This window comes from Anguilla anguilla, chromosome 1 (genome assembly GCF_013347855.1).
Source record: "Anguilla anguilla isolate fAngAng1 chromosome 1, fAngAng1.pri, whole genome shotgun sequence".
In the NCBI taxonomy this organism is placed as follows: domain Eukaryota; kingdom Metazoa; phylum Chordata; class Actinopteri; order Anguilliformes; family Anguillidae; genus Anguilla; species Anguilla anguilla.
In genome coordinates this window covers 60,669,637-60,695,428 of record NC_049201.1, presented here as the reverse complement: position 1 = coordinate 60,695,428, position 25,792 = coordinate 60,669,637, and the positions used below count along the sequence as shown (strand labels likewise).

Below are 25,792 nucleotides of genomic sequence, written 5' to 3'. Positions count from 1 at the left end.
AATTACGGGGTTTGGAGGAATTGAGTTGGAGAAGACTTACATATTAGCACTCGCTTCTGTGCATCACGGACGGCCAGGAACGAGGATGTCCTTTGCCTGATCTCATCAGAAAACCCCTTTTTTGATTAAATCGGCGCTGGTGCATCTTCCCTGCATCTGGAGGGCGCATAGGGGAACCATGGGGAAGCGTCATTCCTGAAGCTACTCCTCACTCTGAAACCCTTACCGAAAAAAACAGGCGACACTGCAGTTCACCTCTGCTTGTAATTTACGCGTAATCCTAATATCATTTTGACAATTTACCTGGGTCAACGGTCCACTACCAAACCAATTCGCCATGCCAACCTACTGAAGGGGTGGATATATTTCGCCGCCTGGTGCAGATAGCATGGCTTCATCCCGGAGTAGATGCAGATCGGAGATGATTGTGGTCTCTGGATGCCTTCTTGTGTTGGTCTTAAGATTTCGACCTGTGTTGGCGCGGGTGTGCAACGATAATGCTGGGCACAACCTGGAGAAAGCCTGGTACACGAAAGACGGCGAAGCATTGCCTATCATGGTCCTGATGCCTATGAATGAATCAGCGCTTAGGAGCAGCATCAGTCAAGGAATCGACCGTGCTGTCCAGCTCGCCATTCAGCACATACGAGAGTCCAAGCTATACTCTTTCTCCCTAATCCCAAAAATCTACGACACTGAGGTAACTCGTGGTGTTGTGTCAATTAACGTGCCGTTTGTCTGGTTTGTGGTTAGGATCAAGTCAACGTGACATGCACAGCAATTGAGTTGCCTATGGCGTAGGCTACATTGCCAGCAGCTCAGGTAGGCTACAGTGCTGCTCATGTGTAAACCATGTATGGATCGGTTCATCAATGCCTTCCTCTGAGACTTCTTTATGCACGAGGCACCTGGAAGCTAACATAATGACAAAAATAATAATAAAGCTTTGTTTAGCCTTAGATGTCAATTAGGTTACCCAGTTCGAAGCAGCATGGCGGAATTGCGTCTGCATAAGTAAATACATATATAAAATAAGAATAACTGAAGAATAGCCGTAGTTGAGATTTTAAGACACCTTATAAAGTTTTTATGTGAACATAAAGACCAAACACTGCTGTAAACCCAAACAAATAAGGAATTCGATCAAAGCTGGCTATGTTGTGCGCACAATCAATTTACTCAAATCCAGAGGCATGTTTTCCTGGTTTCTGAAAGTATCCTTTAACTGTCGTATATTTTTCGACCAAAGGAAGCCTATTTAAAAAATATATTTCGTTTAAAAGCTTATCCTATAAAATAATGAAACACTTCGGTTTAAATTGACTATACATAGCCATTGGAGCCTACACCTAATGCGTGGAAAAAACATTTCTCATCAGTTGAGAAAAAATAATTGACTATTTAACGCGCATATAATTTTATAATAACAATGTCTTGTTCCTATATTTTTCTTAAGGTTTTGCCACAAAATGTCGTATTACGTTCCATACAGGTTATCTTAATTTATGTTAATTCGTTGCTTTTATTTGACAATTACGAAATTAGAAAAATGACACTGGTGTGTCACTGAATTTCTGCGCAAACAATTGTGCGAGATAGAATCTGGTGCTGTGTTTCTGTTTTCCTGAAGATGGCAGTCATTTCTAGCTGTAGGCCTAGCCAACGAAAGTATGGACTGCGTGGCTACAACAGCATGACGTAGCCTATTTATAGTCCAACATGGTTATCAAAATACTACTTTGAAGATTTACTGTTTGTGTCAGATGTTAGTCTTCCAACGAGCTACTCTGTGTCCTAAGTCCAACAATTCAGAGAGATTCTACCCTAACTGTAGGCTTGGTGTCATAAAGTATCTGGAGGTATCCCGCAGTCGCAGAAGTCGATGACACTGTTTTCTGTTGCATTCACGCAGTGGTAGGTGACTATGTAATACTTCTGGTTAGGCCTTTGACATTGTAAATGTAGGCCATGTTGTTATTTGGCTTAGGCCTACTATTACTTATCTTGCAAAACCTCTTGGTGAATTTCCGTGGCCATCGTTTATGTTGCCTTGGTGATCAGAACTTAACAAGAATTGAGTTCCTTCTCCCCTGCTTTACACAACAATGTTTCAGGACGCCTTAATAGTTATCAATGAAGTTTAATACAGTGCCAAATTCAACGTTTAAATATTAAGGTCAATCCAACAATTAAGTAATTGATCACACAATTAGTCCAACTGTAAGACGCGAGTAGTGTTTGTCTCACCCACACATTTTTAGTCAATCCTTCCTGCTGCCAACATTGAATTCTGTACTTGACAGCTGGATAAAAATGATTGAGACACAATGCAATATTTCGCATATATACGACACAATAAATTATCCGGCACAACAACTGCTTGGATATACTCTATTTCCCCAGTATAACTAAAACCTGATTTGTAATAATGTGCCAGTGGCTGGTGGATTAAATTAAATTTGCGCAATGTTTGGCCAGTAAGGTTGGTGTGTATGCTTGTTTACATAGCACTTTCAAGGTCTTGATGGAGACATGTCTTGATACAGATACATTTAACTGAAAACCAGCTATTGTTCTTGCACAATGAAAGGAAACAGAGATTCATTTTTAATGACTAATGTGGGTGTCATATATGCATTTGTATAATATTTTACATATTAAAGTATGTTGTGTTCTTGTTTGTGTGGATTGCCAACTGATAAATATGTACTAGTTAGATACTGTATTGCCCTGAGAATTTTCGCAGATGTTATAAATTCAAATGGGTGGATTATAATGCTCTCATTCTTGGGAGTAAAAAGAAATATTACTTTTAAATTGGAAAGCAGACAAATGTGCAGTATTGCAATTATGGAAATTTTATATGGTATATTATTTAAACATAGAAACACGTTTTTAAATATTTCTTTGGTCAGTTTGAACATATTTGGGGGAATGTATGGAAAGCGTTGGTTGATGTTGAGAATGAAGGACATGCATCTAAATGGAATAAAAATAATCCATTCGATATGCTTTATTTTAACCTAACAATGTTTTATTTAGGTTATTATATCCTTAGAATTTCTTTACCGTGCTATATTAGTTATGTTATGTTATATATCTTGCCATAAGTATGTTGTCTGTTTTAGTCTTGTGCTCCTATTTGAGTACTTCTAGGGTGGGGTATATGTAGTGGGGTCCATGGGATATGGGAGGGGACGGAACCCACACAAAGGGGTGTCTCACTTTTTAAAAAAAAGGGGGTATTGCGTTTTTTTACTACTTAGAAGTATATATATATACATTTTACAGTAGTGTTTAGAATCAAATTGTCATACATCATATTGACAATTTTATTGTAACCACTACTGTAAAAATTAATTATATAAATTCAAAATGTTTTACATGTGAATGACCTAAGAGTTTACTGTAAAGGTTTTTTTTTCTTTTTTAAATTAAAAATTCTGGCACTGCTGCCACCCACTGCTTGAGAGAACAGAATATATATCTGCTAAAATATTTTATTTCCTAAGTGTTATTGAGTGGACTGTTGACCCCACACATTTTTGTAAGCTGTACGATGGCACTTGATGTGAAAACAATATTATTTGTTAAATGGTGGCAATAAAAACGGTAGCACAGCTACGAGGTTGTATAGAAGGTGATCATATTTTGGAGGGTGGGGAAAGGTGAAAGGGTGGCATAACTAAACCTGGTAGAGGTTTGTGAAAATGTGACTTTACACTGGCCAGTCAGGTTATTTTCCAGAGTTTCCTAAACTGGACAGTTGCTTCTTTATCTTCTTGCCTCTGCTGGTGCAGCACATGCTGTCAGACAGTACGGTCACTTATGACTGCCTGTTTTGCGACTCGTTCTACCTAAAGGAACTGGCACGTAAAGTTTTTTTGTTTTTCAAGAAGTAGAGTTTTGTATTTTAGTGTACCTTCCAACGTATGTCTGCTGCAGTTAGGCCTGCCCCTCCTCCTTCGATGCTGTCAACCGTGTCTGTGCCCGCCCACAGTCAGGGAGGCCTACAGAACCATGGACAGCAGCTGCATCTGTTCCCTCCCACAGCCAGGGAGGCCTAGGGCTCATTCCAATCACCTATTTTATCCGTCTTTGTCCCCTCGGTCCTCGCCTGACTCGGAAATAAATCTAACTCTGCCGTCTTTAAGGACATTCTAACCCGTAAAATGCTTCTTGAAGGAGCTAGGAGCTAGGAGACTCCCAAAGAATGCTTGAGCGAGGAAACATGAATGCATCCTTTGCGGAAGTCCCCCCAATATGTTCACCAAAACGTAAAAGACAATAGATGACAATTCTGTTTAGCCTGGTGAGGAATATTCCACTAAAAGTACTTGAAACAGGTTCTTTAAATATATGTTGAATGGGATATAGAAGAGGAGCTGGTCCCAATCTCAACCATCTTTAGTGATTACCTTGTATATCATGCGCATAAGGGTCTGATTAAAATGCCTGACCAGCCCATCCATCTGTGGGCGATAGACCCATGTCCGGAGCTGTTTGATCAGGCAACGCATGTCTGTCATTACCTTCAAAACAAAATGTAGTGCCACAAGCACCACCAGCTGTTCCTGTTTCTCTCTGGTGTGCACCACAGAGTTGTCGATGTGCTCCAGATAGTTGCTTTTATGCACAGAGCAAGCTGTTGCCCATCAAATAATACCCCTGGGGCAGCAGTCCATCAGCCTTCTTGGGGGCCCAAAGTGCCCTTGTGAATGAGCCGGTAGGTCAAAACCAGCAAAGGACAGGGTTAGGATTCTCCGTCAGCCTCCTCAGCCCCATTGGCCACTAGAACTCATTCACTCAGCCAGGCAGCATAAGGCTCTTCAGTTTTCTCCAGCAGTGTCACTTGGCACTGCCTTCTTCCCACACATTCGCAGAGTGATTCGGGAATTGGCAATGGTCCCTGGGTCACCTGATGCAGTTAGGGCAATTGCGACCCAACAAAAGGGGCACGGGAAGATAATGTACCATTCCAGCGGACACTACCCAATGCACCCGCTTGTAGTCTACTTTAAGGGACATCGCTGGAATGGGATGTGGTGCACATAGCCATGCATATATGCGAGGAGTAACTGATGGTGGTGGCAGGTTTCACACTGCGGGACCAGATAGGGCTTGACCAGATTGATAGCACTTCCAGAGTCCAGCAGAGCCTCGCCCACCTGCCCCCACACTGGAACTGGGTAATAATGGGCTGGAGACGAGGTCTCGAGATTGCCAAGGTCAGCGGAGAGGCAGATGGTCCGGCTGTGACTAGGGTGAGCTGATGCTATATTGGGGTTGCTAGACTTCCTACATTGGTCAGGTGGGGAGGGCCTGGTCTGTGTGGTCAGGGGTTATTTAAAAGCGTTGGGGGTGCATGGTCACTTCTTTTTTGCTCAGGGGGTGCTGATTTCTCAAGGAAACTTGATCTGATTCTCTTCAATTCATAATTGTCTGACCTAGCCTTAAATGGCCCTTCTTACAGCAGCTATGGGCTTTAAATGCTGAACCCCACACAATGTTCTTTTTTTGTCATTCAGTAGCCATCCTCCTCTTTCTTCATAAACACCCTCTTACTCCTCTGCTGCTCATAAAAGGCCCATTTTTGAGTATCCTTAGGCAGAAGTGCCAGAAAGTTGACAAAATTCCTGGGCATTTTCACTTAAATGTTTAACTTTCAAGCTAGCTAATAGTAAGTCATTATTGGCTACTACTCTGTGACAGGGTTTTGTATCTTTACTGTGGTGCTCAGACTTGACAGTTATTAAAAAAACTCACCATAACTTTCCAGCCCTACATAGACTATATAAATACTGTATACTGGGTGGTCATATTTTGCTTGCTCAGGGGTGTGGTGTTTGTGGGGTGTGGAAATGCATATATCTTATATCATATATAGTTTATATCAAATATACAGTACTTCCCATGTTGGGGACTGGAGGCCATGTGTTTTGTGTGTGACTCAATAATCGTTGCCAACGTTTTAGTTTTTAAAAATATTGCCGGTACTGAGAATACAACATATGTAAAAAGAGGGATACATTTTATCTGTCAGTGCTCCCATTAAAAGTTAGTGACATGGACTAACATTAACATCAAAAAGATGATTTTGCTAGTAAGATCTTCATCAGTTGAAAATCTCTTCTTCAGAGAGTATTGTTTGTCAGTGTTGAAGTACAATAGAGCTGAAATTGTTTTCATAAAAATCACATATAAAATTTATTTTGTTGTTATCATCTATTGCTTCAATTGATTGAACAGTACTAGGTGAGAGTACACTAAGCCCTTTTGGGCTTTTTTTCTCACCTGCACAATCAGCATGTAGCTGCTGTTGCCTCTGTCTGTTTGTATGTTTTTCATGTGCAAATAAATAAAACTAAATAAAACAATAAAGCAAAACTCTATTCCAGCGCAACCAATAAGACACTCCCTTGTAATTTTTGTTTGAACTATGGACTTTGATTTAGCACAGCATCAAATAGACCATAGTAGTAGAAGTTACATGATTATTTTGACAGTTATTTCACTTCCTGTTCAGTCAACAGAAACGTAACTGCAGACCTGAGTGCAGAAGGTTTACTGATGTGGGTAATCAGCACAACTCTTTATCCCTTTATCCCTCTCAGTCGATTCCCCTGCAGACTGCAGCTCTCATTGGGGCAAGTGGCCCAGCTGGAGCAGATCAGGATTAAGGGGAGGGTCTTAAGGACCAGTACTCCGTAGTCCCAAGCACAAACTAAGAAAGAGAGGGGGGGACTGAGAGGGAAACAGCAGGGCTTCGAGCAGTACGATGGTATGGTGGATGAACACTGGCCAGGTCCTGATTCTGTGGGCACTTCTGAGGCTTCTCCAGCCCTGCTTCTCCCGCCAAAGCTTACACATCTTGTGGCTTATGCCAAGTCATGGGGCTCTGACGGCCGAGGTCCTCCCTGCTGTTCAGGTCGCTCTGAAACACCTGAGCGAGCAACAGGCCCCTTACAAGGGCTATGAGCTCCAGCTGCAACTGGAAGACACACAGGTAATCATTTATAATTCAATTTCATCTGAAAGACATGCACATGTCTATGCATATCATCCTCTTTTACCTTGCACACACACACAGACACACACACGAACACAGATACACACACTGTTCTGTTTCTCTTGGAAGATACACAATTAACCATATTTTCAAAAATAATTTTCCCCATTTGCAGCATCCTGTTTTATCTGGATGTTATTCAGCTGACTGTTCAGTATTGCGTTTTCTTTCTTTAATGGCCAGTTATTGGCTGGCTTAATTGTTTCGGTCCTATGAAGAAATGGTCAGTCTTGTTGATTGTGTATCAAACCCTCTGCGCTTACCCTGATAACCAGATCACAAATTTCTTAAAGCTGTCAGAATTTTTTATTTTTATTTTTTAAATATTTTTTGGGACCTTTTCAGCTTTATTAGACAGGATAGTGTAGAGAGACAGGAAGAGCTAGGAGGAGAGAAAGGGAGAGACATGCGACAAAGGTCGGTGATCGGACTCTAACCGCCGACATCGCGGCTCGCAATGAGCATGTGGAAAGCGCTCTATGGGCTATGCCACTGGAGGCCCCCGAGAAGTTTTGATCCCAAGCAAATGTGCAGACTCAACGTATCAACCCTCCCACTACACTCAATTCTAGGTTTTGACTACTTTAGTTCTGAGCTTCTCAAATACAACTTATTCGCACAAGAAAGCAGCGCCGCAGTGTCATTGGGTGAATTCTGGGATACAGCTGTACAAAAATATTCACAAACCTTAATCAAAAAGCAAAATGAAATCTGGCTGTGTAACAACAGACTCTGTCAATGCAGAAAGATGTGTGTCTTCCTATGAACAGATTCTCACCAAGCATCATGGATCAATGACAGAAGAGACTGTTAACCAACTGGCCATGATATTAAAAAAAAAAAAACAAAAAAAAAACATTTTTTTTTTTGCATTTGAATTTCGTTCAAGACATTTACACTTTTATTTAGTTTACCTTTTTTCCCACTGTGCGTAAGACTGCCTGCCGCCGTGGGCTATGCGTGGCAAATTGTGGTCACTATTTTTATACAGTCTATGGGTCACTCACTCACTCACTTACTCACTCATGTATGACCTGAGAGGGACGTTTGGTAGAACGTATGTGTAAGTGATGCTTCGTTTAGTAGGACGCATGCGCAGGTGCATCTCCTAAAATCACCACTTCGAACGGCACAAGATTTTTAAGCACAGCTTTATCGCCTAACGTTACTTTAGCTAACCCTAACATGTTAGCGTTTCCCCTATTTTAGTTAACCTAGTTAGCGCGTAGCACCGATACAGATGTATGGACAAACGGAGGACAACAAATAACGTTACAGAGGTGCGGACATGCCATAGCTAGCTAGCTATATAGTTAGCCAAGTTTTATTCATGACACTTTGTACAGGTGTGCCGTGGGTCTGGACAGTTTTGTGCTTGTTATTATCTCAGTTGCAAACTTTTGTCTTATTACCAACATAATTTTTAATATCTCCTTTTTTGTTAAGTTAAGTTAAATGTTATATAACTGTTCTCAGTTTTAATGTGGGCTTTTTTTTTTCTGCTTCTAACAAAAATGAACATGCCTCTGTATACCATTTAAAAAATACTGCTACTTCAATGACTGTTATAGCTATAGATAGTGAACAGCATAATTAGACACTGAGGCAACATGAACAGAGACAACGATCCCAGACATATATTAGTGAAAATAAAAGGCTGCAAGTCTGTATTGCCAATATGGGCTTTGGGCTCTGGTTGTTTGCCTTGCAAAGAATCCTCTGAATCCTCTGACTCCGATCCGGGCACCTCTGGCTCAAACCTAAATGGCTGTATTGAGGTATCCGTCTCAGTTATGTATTCTTCAGACTCATCAGAGCATCACCTGTGTCATTGATACTGTCCTACAGATTCAAATTTGTTAATCCTGTCCTGTCATATTTGCAACCAAATGTATAATAGCAGAGCCGTTGGTGTTAGACTTGTGTTGTGATACGTCAAAGAGGTAATTCTCTGGAGTGACTTTGGGCGTTTCTGTTTGCAGTGATCAATTTGTCCAATTTTAAGCCATACTAACAATAATTTCAGCATAAAAAAGTAGGGGGGTCCAATCCTATCTGAAAGGGGCCAGTGTGGGTACAGATTTTTGTTTTAGCCCAGCACTAAGACACCTGTGGCATTGTATGCAGGATATTTACCTTGAATATATTATATAATAACCATGCTAAGGCATATTTATGATGTCCTAGAAATCTCTGTGTTTACGCACTTTTGCCGAATTTGTGTACCTTTGGCTATATTTGTGGCACTCTTTTATGATTTCATCAGAGTGTTTTTTGCTAGCTAGCTAGCTGCTGCAGTAGTGGAGGCGAACTTTAAAAAGTGTTTAATAAAAAAGTGACAAAACATTCTTACTTAATAGTTAAGGCCAACGCACAGTGGTCATCCGAAACATAAAAAAATATTGTATTTCATAACATAAACATATCATGTTCACCATAGTAAATGTCTATAGGACATTTATACATTTAGATTAAATCCTGTGTACCATAATAAAGAAAATACATTTTTAATGTAGTATATTAGTGCAAAATCCATTTTTCACATCGCTAGACATGATTTGCTCCAAAGCTTATCTTTCTCTATTACAGCACCAGGCAGATTACAATGTGAAACATAGAGGAGACATCCAAATTAAGCAACCTTGAATTCAGATTCATTTATTAGCCGGGAGAAATGAAAAGATGTGATTTTTTCCCTCTTGTCTCTTGCTCTACAAGAATTCCCTGCATGCATTCATTCATACAGAAATTTGTCATTTGAAATGAATATTTCTTCCATAATCACACATGCTTCGTGCAATGCATGAATAGTTTTAAGTGACATTCCTTGTTAGACTATGTTTTATGTTATTTCCATTAAAGCAGACAAATCGTTGAAATTATGGCTATTTATAGTGTATTGTCGTGAATAGTTATATTTGCTATATCCTTTAATCTTCCAAAGCAGTTCAATTCTTAGTATAGTAAGAGGGTCAATGTGAATGTAACCAATATGGCAGTTTGTCAGTCTATCCATTCATCCATCCATTATCTAACCCGCTTATTCCTGATTGCGAATAAGTGAATTGCTGAAGCCTGTCCCAGCATGCATTGGGCAAGAGGCAGGAATACAGGTTGCCAATCCATGACAGGGCACTTATACCATTCACTCACATACTCATACCTACAGGCAAATCAAAATCTGCAATTAGCACACTGCATGTATTTGGAGCTAATTTGCAAGCATATTCTGTTTTGTTTACTGTTATATGGTTAATAATTATGAGCTTGGTGGTCATTTAAATTATTGAATCAAAAAGTACTTCATTCCTGATTGATTGAATGGAGAGCTCAATTCAGTTTAGCACGCAATGTGATGATGCCTACAAAGTGCTGTAATATTTAACTAAATCCCCTCTAAGTATGGGAGGAAGTGACGCATTACTCAGTGGCGTGATACTGAATCATATCAAAAGCCTGAAGTTAGGAATACAAACTGTCCACATGTTGGCTGCTTCTGCAGGGTGTTACCTAATGAACAGTGTGATCTTGCTCAGGGTTATTACACACAGACTGTGTCTACTGTGTCTGCATCTCCCCTGGCACACAAATCCATACATCATAAGTCAGTTAAAGGAGGCTTTTTGTTCTGTTATTGAATGAAATCTGTTTTCAGTTTAAATGGTTCCTGCAGAGGTTCACATACAGTTTGCCACGGTAATAGCTCTCTCTGCTCCTGGCCTAGTACTGCCCTGCCTGAGGTCTTATCGATCCAAGAAGGGACAGATTTTGAGCTTCAGTTTTAGTTCAGATGTTAACCTACAGTATGTCTGCAAAAACAAGAAACACTAAGTAATACCACTTGTAAATGTGTTTTTCTAATATGAGACATAGGGTAGTTAAGTTATGCCTGATATGAGCTAGAAACCGGTGCCTTATGAACAGGGCATGAATGAATGCACAGTTCATAGATGACTCTTTCTGTTCATCAGAGGGGGGCACTAGGATGCATGTCATGCTGACCTCAGTCTGCCATACAGTACCGCGGTTATATTTGGAGATGCGGAGGTGGTATCCAGAGAGCTGTGGTTTTGTTCTGGCTGATGGATCACAAGTACAAAAAGAAGCGAGTGATGAAAAAGCCTTACTGTAGAAATATTCAGTTAAGGGCTCTGTATGGTATGAGCATGGATCTGGATGTTAAAAAGGTGTGTGTGTGTGTGTGTGTGTGTGTGTGCGTGTGCATGTGCATGTGCGTGTGTGTGCGTGCGTGTGTGTGTGTTGTTTCTGATAATATGAATTCACTGCAATTAAAAGACTAGAGAACTAGGGCAAATTTGCAAATTTGTTGGAAAGGTCATGGTACATAATTAAAGGAGAACATATGTCATCTTATAAATGTACAACTGTAAGGATGTGTTTAACATACAACATATGATTCAACAATACTTATTCAACATTCTTATCCAAGCAGAGATTGGCCAACTTAATATAATTATATAATTATGGTAAGTATAATATTTACACTGTATCATACATGCATATTTATAAATGTATCTGTTCTAACGTATACATGCATTATAGTATTTTTAAAATTGCATATAGAGAAGCAGCATGTAGATGCTCCTTTTTCTAGATAAGACTTTCGTCATCATAGACTGTGCTTTGTTCAGGCAGACCCCAAGGCAGGCTTCCCAATACAGTTTGATGGAGTCAAAGAAATCATTTTGAATGCTGAAAGGTTCTCATCCTGTCGTGTGCAATTTCATGAGTTTACTGTGTAAACTGGCCAGCATATATCCTCTATTTCTTCAGTGTCTCTCTTGAGCAATTAAGTGAGACTTCTTTTCCCTGCTGTTTGCATTATCGAACTGGATAGTAATTTCACAGTCTTGACTTGCACACGTCTCGTATGTACATTGGAGTTTCCCTCTAATAAAAACAACACTTTTCATTGGCAGCAAGAGATTTGATATTGAGCTTTCAGGGCATTTGTAGGGGTATGGGGAGCATTTATTACTGTATCACATATACTAGCATTATATCGGTAATATAACACATTTATGGTAATGCACTTCAGGTGCGGTGTAACAAAAATGTTCTATTGCAAAGTGGCTACCCAAACTGCACCTGGCACTGTTAAAGCAGTTGGCCATTTATTTATTTTTTTATTTTTTATTTTTTTGATCAACTTTTAATTTATTTTATTTTCAACAAGGTTTGCAGGTGTACATCAACAAGTACCTGTCTATCAATGCCCTGGTATGCCTATATGTTATGTTATTGACAGAGGCCATTTATTTTCATATATGAATTCATTTTATGTCGTCATTGTATTCCTTATACATACGTCATGTTATTTCCCCTAAGTTAGCGTACTGAATGGGCAATAACATAGCTCAGTGACTGGTTGGATCGATGCGTCAGAAACGTCAAGTAACGCGTGCTATATAAAAATGAAGAAGAATAAATCTAAGAAAAGTACCGCATTAGGGACCTTTCTATTCGCTCCTTTACTACTATCCATTTGGCAGCTGTTTCATAAGCCAATGGAGTGTCTGTTTTACTGCAGCTGTTCTCAGGGAATACAGAGGATTGGGTCACTTGATTCACTCCATCATCTTCTCTCAAACCTTGATTCTGAGCAATCACACTTGGGCCTATGTGATATGAGCAAAGGACAACAGTTCAGAGAGCTGTTCTATTTTTTATTAATTGTACCTAAATTCATAACTTAACAATTCAATCACAATTAAATCAATTTCAACTTGTAATTTCAGTTTTCTGGAAAGAAAATAGCAAAATGTTTATAAAGTGTTTCTGAGCATACCTTGTCAGCAACTTTGCTTTGATGAGCTACCTGCAAAATAAAATGTGTCTTGATCCCATCTATTGAAGTACCTCCTGTCACTAATTTTACATTAAAGGCCTGTTGCTTCCTCTGGCTTGCCCTATGATTCATAGGGCACCTTCTTGTAAATTTCACCCACGCTGAGGATATTTCACTGATTTATTTTAATGTCCCCAGAGAACCCCTCTTCAGTCAGAATTAAGTCTGATTGGCAGAAGGAGCTTGGCATTGTATCACTGACAGCTGGGGGAGAGCTGCCCAGTCCTGTTTTAATTTAGCATCTTCCTTTGCTTTTCTTGGGTTTACCAAATTCACAGTTCTCTAAAGGTTCTTTCTAAAGAAGCCTGTGCTCTCTTCAGTTATATGAAGGGGAGGAGTTATCCCAGGGAGTAAATGGTCGTGGCTATCTGAATGTACCCAGGCCAGATTATCTGACAGGTTATAAAATATGTGAACTGGGGCTTGTAGGATTTTAGTGGCTAAAAGAGAACTTGGTGTGAAGTGAAGCTGTGGTAGCCATGGATAGATGATTCATTGCATTGATATAAGCTAAATCACTGGAGTTTTCTGTCCAGTGGTGTGTCTATAGTACACCTTTGAAAGTGTACAATATACCATAGCTGTAATGTGTTGTACTAGTACTTTAACTCAACTGGAAGTTTTAGACTCCATTCATGGGAGAGCTACCTCTATTGTACCCTTGAGCAATGCACTCGGCTTGACTTGCCTAGGTGTGTGAAAGCATATGCATCCTGTGAAAGTTGCCCTAGGTTAGGCTGTCTACTAAGCACATGCTCAGTAAGGACAACAGTATTATAAATGACATCCTCAATGCAATCTTATTTGTAAGGAAAATATAGAAGTTTATTGTATACAAGTATATTGAAGGTACCAGATGCTTAACCGATCATGTTAAATTAAATCTGCATTTTTAAAGTATTCATAGTGTTTCTCAAATAGCTCAAGGTTAAACAAATTTTTTGCATACATTTTCTTCAGAAATAAATGCTCACAGGAACAGGAGTCGAGCCTGTGACTGAATATATTGGTGTTACAGAGAGAGATGAATTGCGCAGCTTCTGCATGTTGTTACATAAGGTTATTAATGGCAAAACATGTCTACCTTACACAATGAAGCAAATTATATGAATTTAGCATAATCAGGAAATATGATTCTGCTAAGAACTGTAAAGAGAAAGATGCTAAAGTTCAGGCTGAAATTGTACTGTCGATAAGCAGGAGTTTTACTGTATTGTCTGTTTATGCTTTATGCCCCTGACATCGACATCCTCAACCCTCATTACCTAAAATACAGGGGGTCCACACTGAAAAGATCTGACATACAGTATATATATAGTGTTTCTTGCCTGATCTGAAGAGAACATGAGCAGAAGGACAGAGAAAGCGAGAGGTGGATTCTTATATATCCAAACCCCTCTGCAGAGAGAGAGAGAGATAGAGGGGGAGAGAGTCTCACTTTCTCCCTGTTTTCTACAGATCTGGGTAAAGGCCCACACACTCCTGCCCACGCTGTTACTGGCTCAGCACTACAGTACTCCTGTCTCCTCACAGTCTCATGTGCCTCGCTTGATAGTGGACTGCTGAAAATGATTTTACCTCATCATCCCCAATGATGTATGCGTTTCCTCTATTAATTACATTGTTTATTCACTTTAGTTGATGTCCCCACCAGGGGTGGCTTATTAATTGACTGATGCACCTGGTATTTTATCCATTTATGAAGCTGGATACTTACTGAAGCACATCAGGTTAAGCATCTCACTCAGTGGTGAAACAGCAGTGCTCCAACTGGGATTCAAATCCCTGTCTTAATCAGCCCATATTGCTGCAGTTTCAACTTCAACTGCTAATGTACATTTTAAAAGGCAGAAAAACGCTCGCTCTCTCTCTCTCTCTCAGTGATTTAAAGAGGAAAAAACAGGGGAGTTAAGTGACTGTAAATAAATTCAATACTGGTATTGACCTGCTGTAGGAATGAGGTATCATTCTCTTGGGTGCCCTCCTGTTTTGAGTTACTTGTGTTACGGCCATTTCTCTTAGCTTCATCTATTTTAGATGCAATAAACCATAGGGATTCAGTGTAGCACAGTGCTTAAGTGTGAGTGTGTATTGCATCGCTGAACAACTGTGATACCGAGTTGTTTATAGAAATGATGGACTGCACAAAATCTTCCAAGCTGGAGGAAAAAAATGAAAGTAATACACTGACATTTCTCTATGAGCCAGAATCAATGCCTATTTTAGGAAGGTATTTTTTCTGTTTTAGTAAAACTGTTAAATATAATAACATTTTATCATTTACAAACAATTAATTGCAAACTTACTGAAGCTGCCATTTTGTAGGGCATTGGAATTGCGAATGTTGTGTGAGTTTGATTATATTTTTGAGCCTTGGAAGTACATCTGAGAATAAGTCAGTACATCTGTATCCCAAACAAGACAAAACCCAAAACCCCCAGGCCAAATTGACATATATATATATATATCAGTACATAAAAAACAACTACACTTAGTATCTGAGAACAGATCTAACACTTAACATGCTTGTGATTCTGTAGTGGGCTGTGTCATTGATCTTTTCGATCTTCAGTTACAAATGTTGGGTCCATCTGGTCATCACTCCTGGGGTTATTTTATTCTGTTTGATAATGTGGAGTTGTGAACGCATACCGAAGGGTATGGCAGTAGCATAAAAACCAGAATCTGAATGTGAGTCCTGCAGGCTACCCAGCTGGCTGCTTAACCACTCTGTCTGCTCCACTGTGCCTCAGTGTACCAGGCTGCCTGCGCAGAGCCTGGGCTGGTACAGAGAGGTTACATAAGGACACTCAGCAGCAGTGTTCTCAAGAGGAGCTCATCCACACTCTAATGGACCTAAAATGCCATTCCCAATTTACATCAAAAGAGCTCACACCTTTCCCATGCATATAAATGTTGAATACGGCAAGCATGTTTCCAGATTTCCCCATGCTCCGTGTGAATCCATTCTGAAACGGTTTTGAATGCAGCTGCCTGCTCAGTCATGTGTGGTGGTGTATGGGCTGTTGAGAGCGGTCCGCCTGCATGCTTCCTCCCTTCTGTTTTATTAAATATCGATGGACATACAGTGCAGAACCTTCTCCAGTCAAGCTTTTTTTTTTTCTTTTCTTTTTAGTTTCGCTGCCTCCTGCTCCCATTCTGTATAGTGGTACTCAGCATTCCCTTATGTATTCTTTCTAGCACTTTTAACTCTCGATTAATGTAACCAACCTCATGATTGTGACATAAATGTAATGCATCATGTCACAATATTTTAAATACCTGACACTTCTTAGGCAAGAGGGTGAAAATGACTGGAGAAAAAATGTGTGTTACATCAGCTTGTGTTTTCTCACAGTCATTTGTAACGCTGTACTACACTGTATAAACAGCACTTGTAAATGGATTATTTACCTGTCTAATTAGGACTGGAGTTTGTGTGAGTCTAGTCTCGCATAGCCAGACCTACCTCCACACTTCGTGTCAGTGCTGTGCCAGCACTGGAGAATGGTCTGGCTCAACCCATTATCATTCCGGTATAGGGGAAACAACGCTCTGGCTTCTTTGTATTTCTTTAAACCAATCACAATCGTCTTAGGCGGCACTAAGCCCAAGATGCAGCGATGGTGCCCTTGCAAAAATGGTAACACGCAGATAGCGGAAGGGGAGGAGAATTCCGACTGAAATAGTCGGCCAATGGCAGGCTTATACCCACAGTCTATATTCTGTGAGTCAGACTAGTGTGAGTCTAACAAAATACAGTCTACATTATATGATTGGCAGGACAGGCTTGTCCCTTATTGCTTGTTTCAAACATTTTATTCTTTTAGCCCGGCACCTCTTCCTTTGTGGTGAGTGACAGCCTGACTGAGAGGGGCAACAGTTTTGCTTCAGCAGCAGAGCCAGGGCACCCGTTTTACATTGTTTTCTCTCACACATTGGCATTCGCCTTCTGAAGTTCTGTTGGAATGGCCCACCCACCTCCCTTTCTCCCAAATTTTTTTATCAGCACTCCCTGCTGCAACCTCCACAGTCAATTTGGGAGAGTGCAGACAAGCATGTGCTGTGATGTCAGCAGCTACGTCTTATTATGCTGCAGCTCACAAGCTGGGCTCACACAGACATGGGTCAGAGGAGGATGTGCAGCTTAACAGATGGACTTTAGGGAAACTGGTCGACCAGCTGGGGTCGGTGGTGCATGATAATACGCTATAACATAACATAACTTGCCATGTTATTATACACTCCATCAGTGAAGCAATATTGAAAAGAGAACAGCAGCCTGACTACCCAAATTAATGTGCTTGTAGGACTATTAATGAGTAAATGCATCATCGATGTGTCTAACAATTCATGAAAACACATCTTGTGAAGGGGCAGATACTATTATTTTTTGTTTAATTTATGCCACTCCTCTCAAATATGTACTGCTTTTAGATGGACTTCAGTACGCAGCTATAGGCATGGGCGATGTATTTCCTTGTTATCAGTGGAAAGTGTGACTTGTATCCACTCACCATTTTAAGTCACTAATATAACAAAGAAAATCTATGATAAGCTACAGTACAGTAATTTATTAATGAAAAGGGATGCCTTGTGTAAACTAATGGAAGGCTTCCTTGTATTTGCATTTCTTTAGCTGCCTGTTGCTAGTTATATTACAACGGTAATGAAGCTGGACTTGACAGTGTGTAGGACCCAATGTTTGTACTGTAAGGATGTTGCTGCATTGTGTGCATAGTTCTACAGTACCTGCAGCTTTATTGCACAACCCACATCCTCATAAATATGTTAAAGCACTGTCTCCCTTCTGGACAACAGGACATGACAACTGCAGTTTTTTGAAAATAACTACATTCACTTCAGTTGGATTGAAAGCTTTGGAGTCGATAGTTTGAATGAAGTCTGAGAAGGCATAAGTCAGGTGAAGGGGCAGGGGGCATGTTGCAGTGGGGCTGTTGGGCTGCCACTCGGCTCTCACCAAGATTCATTTCATAATTTTACTGGAGGAGTTTGGTCTAGAACTGTGAATTTAAGCTCTTGACTTAGAGGATGTGTCTTTAAGCCTTCAAAGGAAAGAAAAATCAATGGTTTGTGTTTGGCGTGTATTACTGATGAAAAAATGAAATAGAACTGGGGAGTGAGAACATCATCAAAACGAATTTTTTAGAGTTTGGGCATATATGCCAAAGGCTGGGTGAGGGTAAAGAAATACCCCAAGATTCAATCTGAGCATATGATGGAATTTTGACATTTTGTTGAGAATAATCACACCGCTACCCACGACCCATTGCCTTCCCAAAATAGCCATTTTTCAGAGTGGCCCAGACTGCCACTGGTGTGACAGGCTCATTTGTACCCGGAGTGCTCCTAATGGTTCCTGTCAACCAATCAATGCTGAAAACATATAGAGCACAGCTTTGCTTGGGTAGACAGGTTTGTTTATAGAGCACAATCTCTTCCATGACTCCGTTGGCAGGGATTGGAGATTTGGCATCCTGGTTGGATTATGTTTGTTTTTCTTTTTTTAATCGGGGGCAGCCGTGGGGGGGGGGGGGGGGGGGTACTGTTGATGATGCTATGCTTTGTCCTCTGTCCTGATTATGAATACATTTCTCATTAATCTTTTATTTAATTTCACATTATGTTCATTCAGAACTACATGCTGTACAATTATATTCTCTGTATGTTCATTTTTCACTGGAGTTTACAAGGAAAGTATTATTTGTTTGGAAGCCTACATATCTTACATTCTTTCATGGAGCTAATATATCTATTTCTGAAATAAATAGTCACTGGGGCTCCTTTATCCATTTGAGAAATAATGGCACATATTACTGCCTCCTCATTTTGATCCCTTTTTCTTATCATAATTTGTTTCACATTAAATATCATTACCACTGTTTCACACATAATTGTATGTATAGACACAGCATATGGGATGATAATGTCTTAAAATAATGTATTGTTAGGTACATATAGCCCTAACCTAACAATTCAGTTTTCCCCCAATTTGATGTCTCTGAGACAGGTTGACAGGTCCTATAAATTCCAAACCTCCAGTGTAGGCCCCACCACTTCCTCCTTCTTTTGAGAAAATGTGTTTTCTTTGTGCCCTGGCCTTGCATCAAAATTAATTTCCTTTCCCAGACATTCGTTCTCTGTAGCCATGGCAACACCATTTCTGGCTTTGGCTCTTGACAGTATGTGACAGAAGTGTCCGATCACGGCTTTTTGTGAAACATTCCTTTAATCGCTCATGCTGGAAAAAGGCGAGTTGAACATTTTTCAGGCTTGTGTCTAGAAATTAATCGTACAAAAGTAAAATAAAATAAAATTTAGAATTTCCTTTGTGATCTGCTGTGGATTGAGTCAGCTGAAACCTCTAAGTACCTTGGTCAGTGAGCCAAGACTTTTATTTGCATGCAGTTGTAGCATTGTGTGACTGCCCTCTGATCGATTTCACTCTCTGAATTTACGGATGGTTCATACATGTGCAAGGTACCCTTCCATGTCCCTGTCTTTGGCGGTCTGTTGTTCATAATTACCTGTATGCGCTGGCCCTTTAAATTCCCTCATGGTTCCCGGAGTCCTGAGCAGCCTCACCAGCATTGCAGTGTAAATGATGGCACTTTTGCATAATTGTGCGCCCGCCGCACCAGTTAACGGCAGCTGTGTTTTGCCAGAAGGTACCACTTCATTAACACTTCATGCGGGACGCCTCGTTAATTGACATTATCACCGTTTGTGCTAAGGAGGAAGCTCTCTTACTGCTGAAAAGAAAAATAAAACGGGCAGGCCTCTTATGTTACAGGATACATGTGTAGAGCGGAATGACAGCGTATAAAGAATGAGGTGGACTGTAATTTAGAGCTGGATGGGCAGAATCACATCTCAATCACTGCACTTCTAGTGGGTTCGTTTGGTAGTACAAGCAAGCAGTCTCCCCTGAAGAGCGAAGGTGAAGAGTGAATGGAAGCAGGAGAAAATACCTTTGCAGAAATGTTTCCGTTTCATTTTTTTTGGCAAATACACTTGGCCTGGTGACTCTGAATTATAAGTAATTTGTTCCTCATACTTGTGAAGGTTACTGGGCACAAAATTATCAACAAAAAAAAAACAAAGACAAAAAATATATAATAATATAAAAATAAAACATGAAACATTACTTAACTGCTATAGCTTATGTATCCGTGATTACTGTGTATTAAAAGCAGAGAAAATTGTAGTCTATGTTATGGTGTGTTGTTAAAAATCATAAAAAACCAACCAACAATCAAGTGAACTACTAGCCACAAGCTGCTCTTAACTGAGGGAGGTCAAAAACAGATTGCTCAAACTTATCTAACATTACATTATTTCTTGCCCAGAAAATTTTACATGCATCATTAATGAGCACGCTAGCAGGCTTAAGGTTCATTCATATTCAGATTTATTATCCCCCTGGGGAAATTCTTGATACAGGCAAGTGTGTACATAAAACCGTAAAACCAGAAAAAAACATATAAACACAAAACACAGGAAAGACATAACACAATAAAATCACAACACAGCCAATGATCAGGCCATAAGAAAGCATCATACTTGCATTCAAAACATCAAGAGCAGCAATAATAGTAATTGAGTAAATTTTAATGATAAAATACTAGTACTGAGATAACTACATCTGTGTAGGTTTGTGCACCAGTAGTAAGTTTAGGCATGTCTCCCAAGGAAAACCTCAGAGAATAGATGAGGAGAAGTGGGTCTCAATTCTACTGTCCCACTCCACCCTCACTCTCTCCCAGTCTCTAAACGCCAAGTGTATACTCCTGTTTTATTGGTATGTCACATCTTCTCAAGTGAACTTTGCTAATGAAGTGTGTGATAGTGAAACTTAAACTGGCCTGGGACGCATGGGTTTCAGAGTAAGCGACCTGGGGATGTTCTAATCTCTACACATCAAAATTTTTATTGGTTAATGCATTGTCACTCGTTTTCTGAATCCAGTATGAAATTATAGAGAGGAGTCTAGCAGTCCGACTGGTGCCAGCCCTCAAGGGGAATAGCAGGAATTGCTACCTTGTACTCAAAGTGGAAATTCCTTTCCATGCACCTTTTTGACCACAGTTTTGAACTAACAATGGTCCATGAAAAGGAACCCATTGGAATTTACCTATTGGCTAAAATGGACTATTTATGAACTTAAAAGAAAATAATTATTTTATTAATAAACACAATCAGATTTAATCAGTACAATTACATTTGTTCAATTTGTTTTGGGCTAGCAGAGAATACATCGATGGCCCTGATGACCAAACAGTGTACATAGCTACTCCAGGAGACCCCCCATACATACAATCACACATATGGATTTGAAACAATGAAGGTCATCTTGTCCCTATATCACACAGAGAAGATTCATAAGTGATTGAATTGAGGGGGTATGATGTGAAAACACATCAGATCTACCCCCCCCCCCCCCCCCCCCGCCCCACCCCCAACATTCTCCCCAATACTCAACTACTTCACTTACTCCATTTCTCTTTTCAGCCAATCTATAAAGCCAGTTAGCAGTGCCTCCAGGGATTGGCTGGAATCATAAGGAGTGCTATTGAAAATGAGCTGAGGGGAGTAAGTGATGGAGGTTCCAACCACTCTAGTTTGCCTGTAGCAGCTACAGTTTTGAGTGTCTGCTCTGCAGCTCTGTGCAAACTTAATAAAACAGTTTTTTCGTTTCCCCAAATAAAAACAACATAAGCTTTAAAAACATTTTCTCCTCACTGAACGGTGAGTCAACCGTGGGGATTCTTAACCATGATTCACAAGAAACAATCACTGACAGCAACATTTCAGAGTAGGAGCAGCAGCAGCTGTGTGTTTTTTAGTCTGTAAAGTGCATATTGAGCTAGCAAGATTAGCTAGATAGCTGTACCTAACATTATCTATAACAGTCATTCCAATTCATTGTTAGTTTGACAGTAAAATACTTGCATTTTCTCTGGATGAAAAAAAACAGCTGTATCTCTGAATCCAGCAATCTATAACAAGATGGCTCTTTGGATCGATAGTTAATCATGGAATGATTAGATACAGAATAACACGCTGACTTGTGTTGATGGCTGATGAGCAGAACAAAGTGGCAAATGAGAGAGCCTAGATAAGCAGTAAGAATAAATAATGACGACTTTTCGGTTGCAAAATTTTCATCATTTCAGTTGCACGCAGAATCAAGAGAGAATGGTTACATTTTTTACTTGTTTAAATGTTTCAAAAAATGTAGTACTACACCTTTAACTTTCAGCGATGGTCCTTTCAGAAATGGTATGATGGACTCATTTGGTATGATGTGCCAACATGACATTAGGGAATACAGATCTATTTACATTTATTTGTGGTTTACCATCGCTAATGTCCCAGGAGGGCTTTAAGAGGTATACAGACGTGACTATTGGTGACATATTCAAATGGGGGAAAAATATCTTATTCCTAACGGTAAAGCTTTACACAAATGAGGAATTATTGCCGGAAGAAGATCATCAGCCTAGAGGACAGGACATTTGCACATAAATTATAATATCACAGCAATGGTATTCCTAAATGTTCTTCAAAATAAATGGGGGGGGGGGGGGGGGGGGGGGGGGGGTTGGCTGGAGCCGATCTTAGCGTGCATAGGGCAAGAGGCAGGAATGCACCCTGGACAGGCTGCCAATCCATCGTGGGGCATTAAAATGAAATTCCGATTACGAAAAGAAAATAGAACAAGAAACAAAAACATGCATTTGTCTTTTTCTATATTTATGATAGAAACATGAAGGTGACTGTGCACTTATGGTACTCTGGAAAAGCCTGGAAGATATACAGGATTACAGTAGTTCATGAATATGTTTGTCTGCCCCTGGACTAAATACTCCAGCCTCTACAGCTTTACATCTTCCATGGAAATCAAAACCATTTACTAACCTATACATTGGGAAGTCCAACTTATGCTTTATGAACTGTTGAAATTTTGTCTGCCTCAGGCAATCATTGTTATTGTGGACACACACAAAAGTAATTTTTACCTTCTATGGTGGGATGTTTGGTCAACCCGCGCCCAAGGTTATTTACCTGACTGCATAAATTACATTTGATTGCCTATGAAATGCAAGCAATAAACCCCACACTTGAGAATAAAATTGTCCATTGCATCTTCTGAATCATTACAAAGCTTAGCAAACACATTTACACTACCAACATAGCCAGCAGGCTGAGAACTAACTCCAGCCGCTACAGACAGCACTAAAAACTGTTAAAGTTGAGTATATACCAAAATCTGTCTTTTAAATGTTTAATTTCCCACAGAACAGTATCTACAGCCATGAATTCTGGAAACAATATCAACGCAGAATCTTGCTCAGTTCCTGTGTTCCCTAATTATAAACAAATGAGGCACTCAGCAATGATAGTTTATGACTGAAGGCTCCATCTTAATGATTCAAATTTGCTTGTGCAAAAAGCACTAATGATGTGAGGGTAGAGCTGTGTGGGTAATGCTTTGCAAGCTCAGAGACTGTGGCCTGCCTTTGGCTGGAGTAATGGACCGTGCTGTTAAGCCAGCACGGACGTTCGGTATAGAGGGAGAGAGGGAGTAGACACAGAAGCAGCAGCAGCACATCCATTTGAATGGAAAAGGTGATATCATATCACCCCTCCTAAGGGAGTATGACTGGCTTTCCAAGAGGAGGATTTGTGGTTTTAGCTAAGCTATCCGTCCATCAGTGTGCTGTTTTGCCAGTGAATGCAGCGAACCGATGTTCCCAACCTGCAGCAGACCTCCTTATACTGCAACCATTATGGGTGGCTTTGTGCCTGCAGTGTACACAATGACCTGGGATCTGTCTGAGCTGCTTTGCCAGAGTCCCTGAGTTTGACTCCTTGGAGCATGGCAGCTGGCTTGCCCGGATCGTGGGCTGTCAGCAAGATGGATGGGACCTGAATGAACTACAGCTGGACCAAGTGCAAGTTGGCTAAAGCCCGTTACTACCTCCCACTGGGAGGGAAATCACGCTGATATATCTTTTCTCTATTTGGAAAAGGTGAAGGGGCATACATTGTCTCCAATTCTGCAGAGATGCTGTACAGATTCACTGATTTTCAAACCATTTGCCTTTTACCTGGGACTACAGTGTTACAGATGTGTATAACTGGGCATTAGTTGTCATAAAAACATACTATAAGAAAGTAATTTTTCTGGTCAAAGGACACAACAGATTTCCTTCTAGGGGAGGTACAGTAATTATAGACTGTCACACATATAGAGCTAGACATAAAAATACCTCATACACAGGCAACATTTTTGTGTTTAACACTTTTTTCCGTTTAGCGCTTCCAGTAATATGGTTGCAATGTCCATAAGTGACTCTCAACACTTATATAACGTGAAACTTCATAAAGGGTATATGTGAGACAACAGCATTTTCATCTGTAAACATCTTAGCCTACAGATATTCTGGCCACAATGAAAAATACAGCTATTGACACTGCAGAGAAACGCATGGCTTTTTTTTCCAGACGGCTCTCTCTCCCAATCAGACTCTAATTTGTGCCCCCAATTCACTCCTACACTCTGTGCTTTTGAATAGATTTTGATTAATAGCCCCACAAATGCAATACCCAGTGACCGCTAAATATAAGTGCCAATGCTAGACCTCTTCTTTCAGTTATCACCAAATTGTCGCTGGTTGCCATAGTGATGTGGTCAAAGCCTACAAGATGGGAGTGAATGCCCTCTTCATAAAGGAAAATGTCAGAATGCTGCCAGAGCTTCAGGTGGTTGATTGGCATTACTTGATGTTGAATACAAAGCTGAAAGCAATAATGAGAAAACTATACCTTAACATGACAATAAGTATTTCTTCTCAAGTTATTATTTAACTTGGTAAACATAAATATAGTTATTTATATTTAGTAGTGTATTCTCTCAATTCATAATGCCAAATTGGTGAGTGTTTGTACTAATTGTTGCAATCCCATGCGTCAATTCAGGAGAATATTGACAATCAAGCATTTTCCAGCAAAACATGTGATGTCATGCTACTGGTTCTTTTGACTGCCCACTAGTTCAATAGCTCACATCAAAATTGAGCCAGATTTCTCTTTGTGTGTAGCTTGTGCTGTGAGACTGCAGGACCCCAAGCAACCAGAGAGGTTCACTGGTGTGCAATGAGACGTGGGCTATGGTCCAATTAAAAAATATGGCCTCGCACACATACACTCAGCACTTTCACTTGGGAGAACCCCTTATAAATCCTGATCTTGGATTTACATTGAGTCTAGTCCAACCTGTTAACAATGCAAAGGAAGTATGTGAAATGTGTCCCTCTGTCCTCCATTTTTCCCAAAGGATCTGGGTCACAGAACTGCAGACGTCAGGCAGTAAAATTGCTCAAAATCATCTGTACCTCCAGATTTCCTATTGGCAGTAAATCTATTATCTTACAACAAAACATGCATAAATGGACAAACTATTTACAAGAGAAACACTGTTTGAATTTATTTATTTATTAATTATTTGTAACAGGTTGATTCTTGTCAGATGGGAACCACAGTATAATTCAGAATTGCTAGAATTCATTTTAAAATAGAACAATGGACAGTGCATAATATGCAGACCTTATTTTTATTTATATCTGACCATAATTACAATCATCGATGTTTAATACCAAAGATCTTGGTATTAATTACCATGTTCAGGGGTATGATGGCAGTGCCCCTTCTTGGAACTGTTCTGAGATGTTGATGTGGACTCTGTGCATGACTGCATGTGTAGTGGTGCTGAATGGTGTATGAGCATGTGACAGTTTGCTACAGTAGATGACATCATCCCTTAAAGC

The 25,792-nt window shown here is 40.1% G+C and overlaps 1 protein-coding gene across 1 annotated transcript in view; it reads left to right on the top strand.

Annotated features, from left to right (window-relative positions):
- The first annotated feature begins 388 nt into the window (after positions 1-388).
- LOC118236128 (gamma-aminobutyric acid type B receptor subunit 2-like) overlaps positions 389-25,792 on the top strand; it is a 99,276-nt gene continuing 73,872 nt past the window's right edge. The window contains exon 1 of the mRNA XM_035434258.1: positions 389-700. Within this exon, the coding sequence (XP_035290149.1) occupies positions 389-700 (312 nt within the window). The remainder of the gene's footprint in view (positions 701-25,792) is intronic.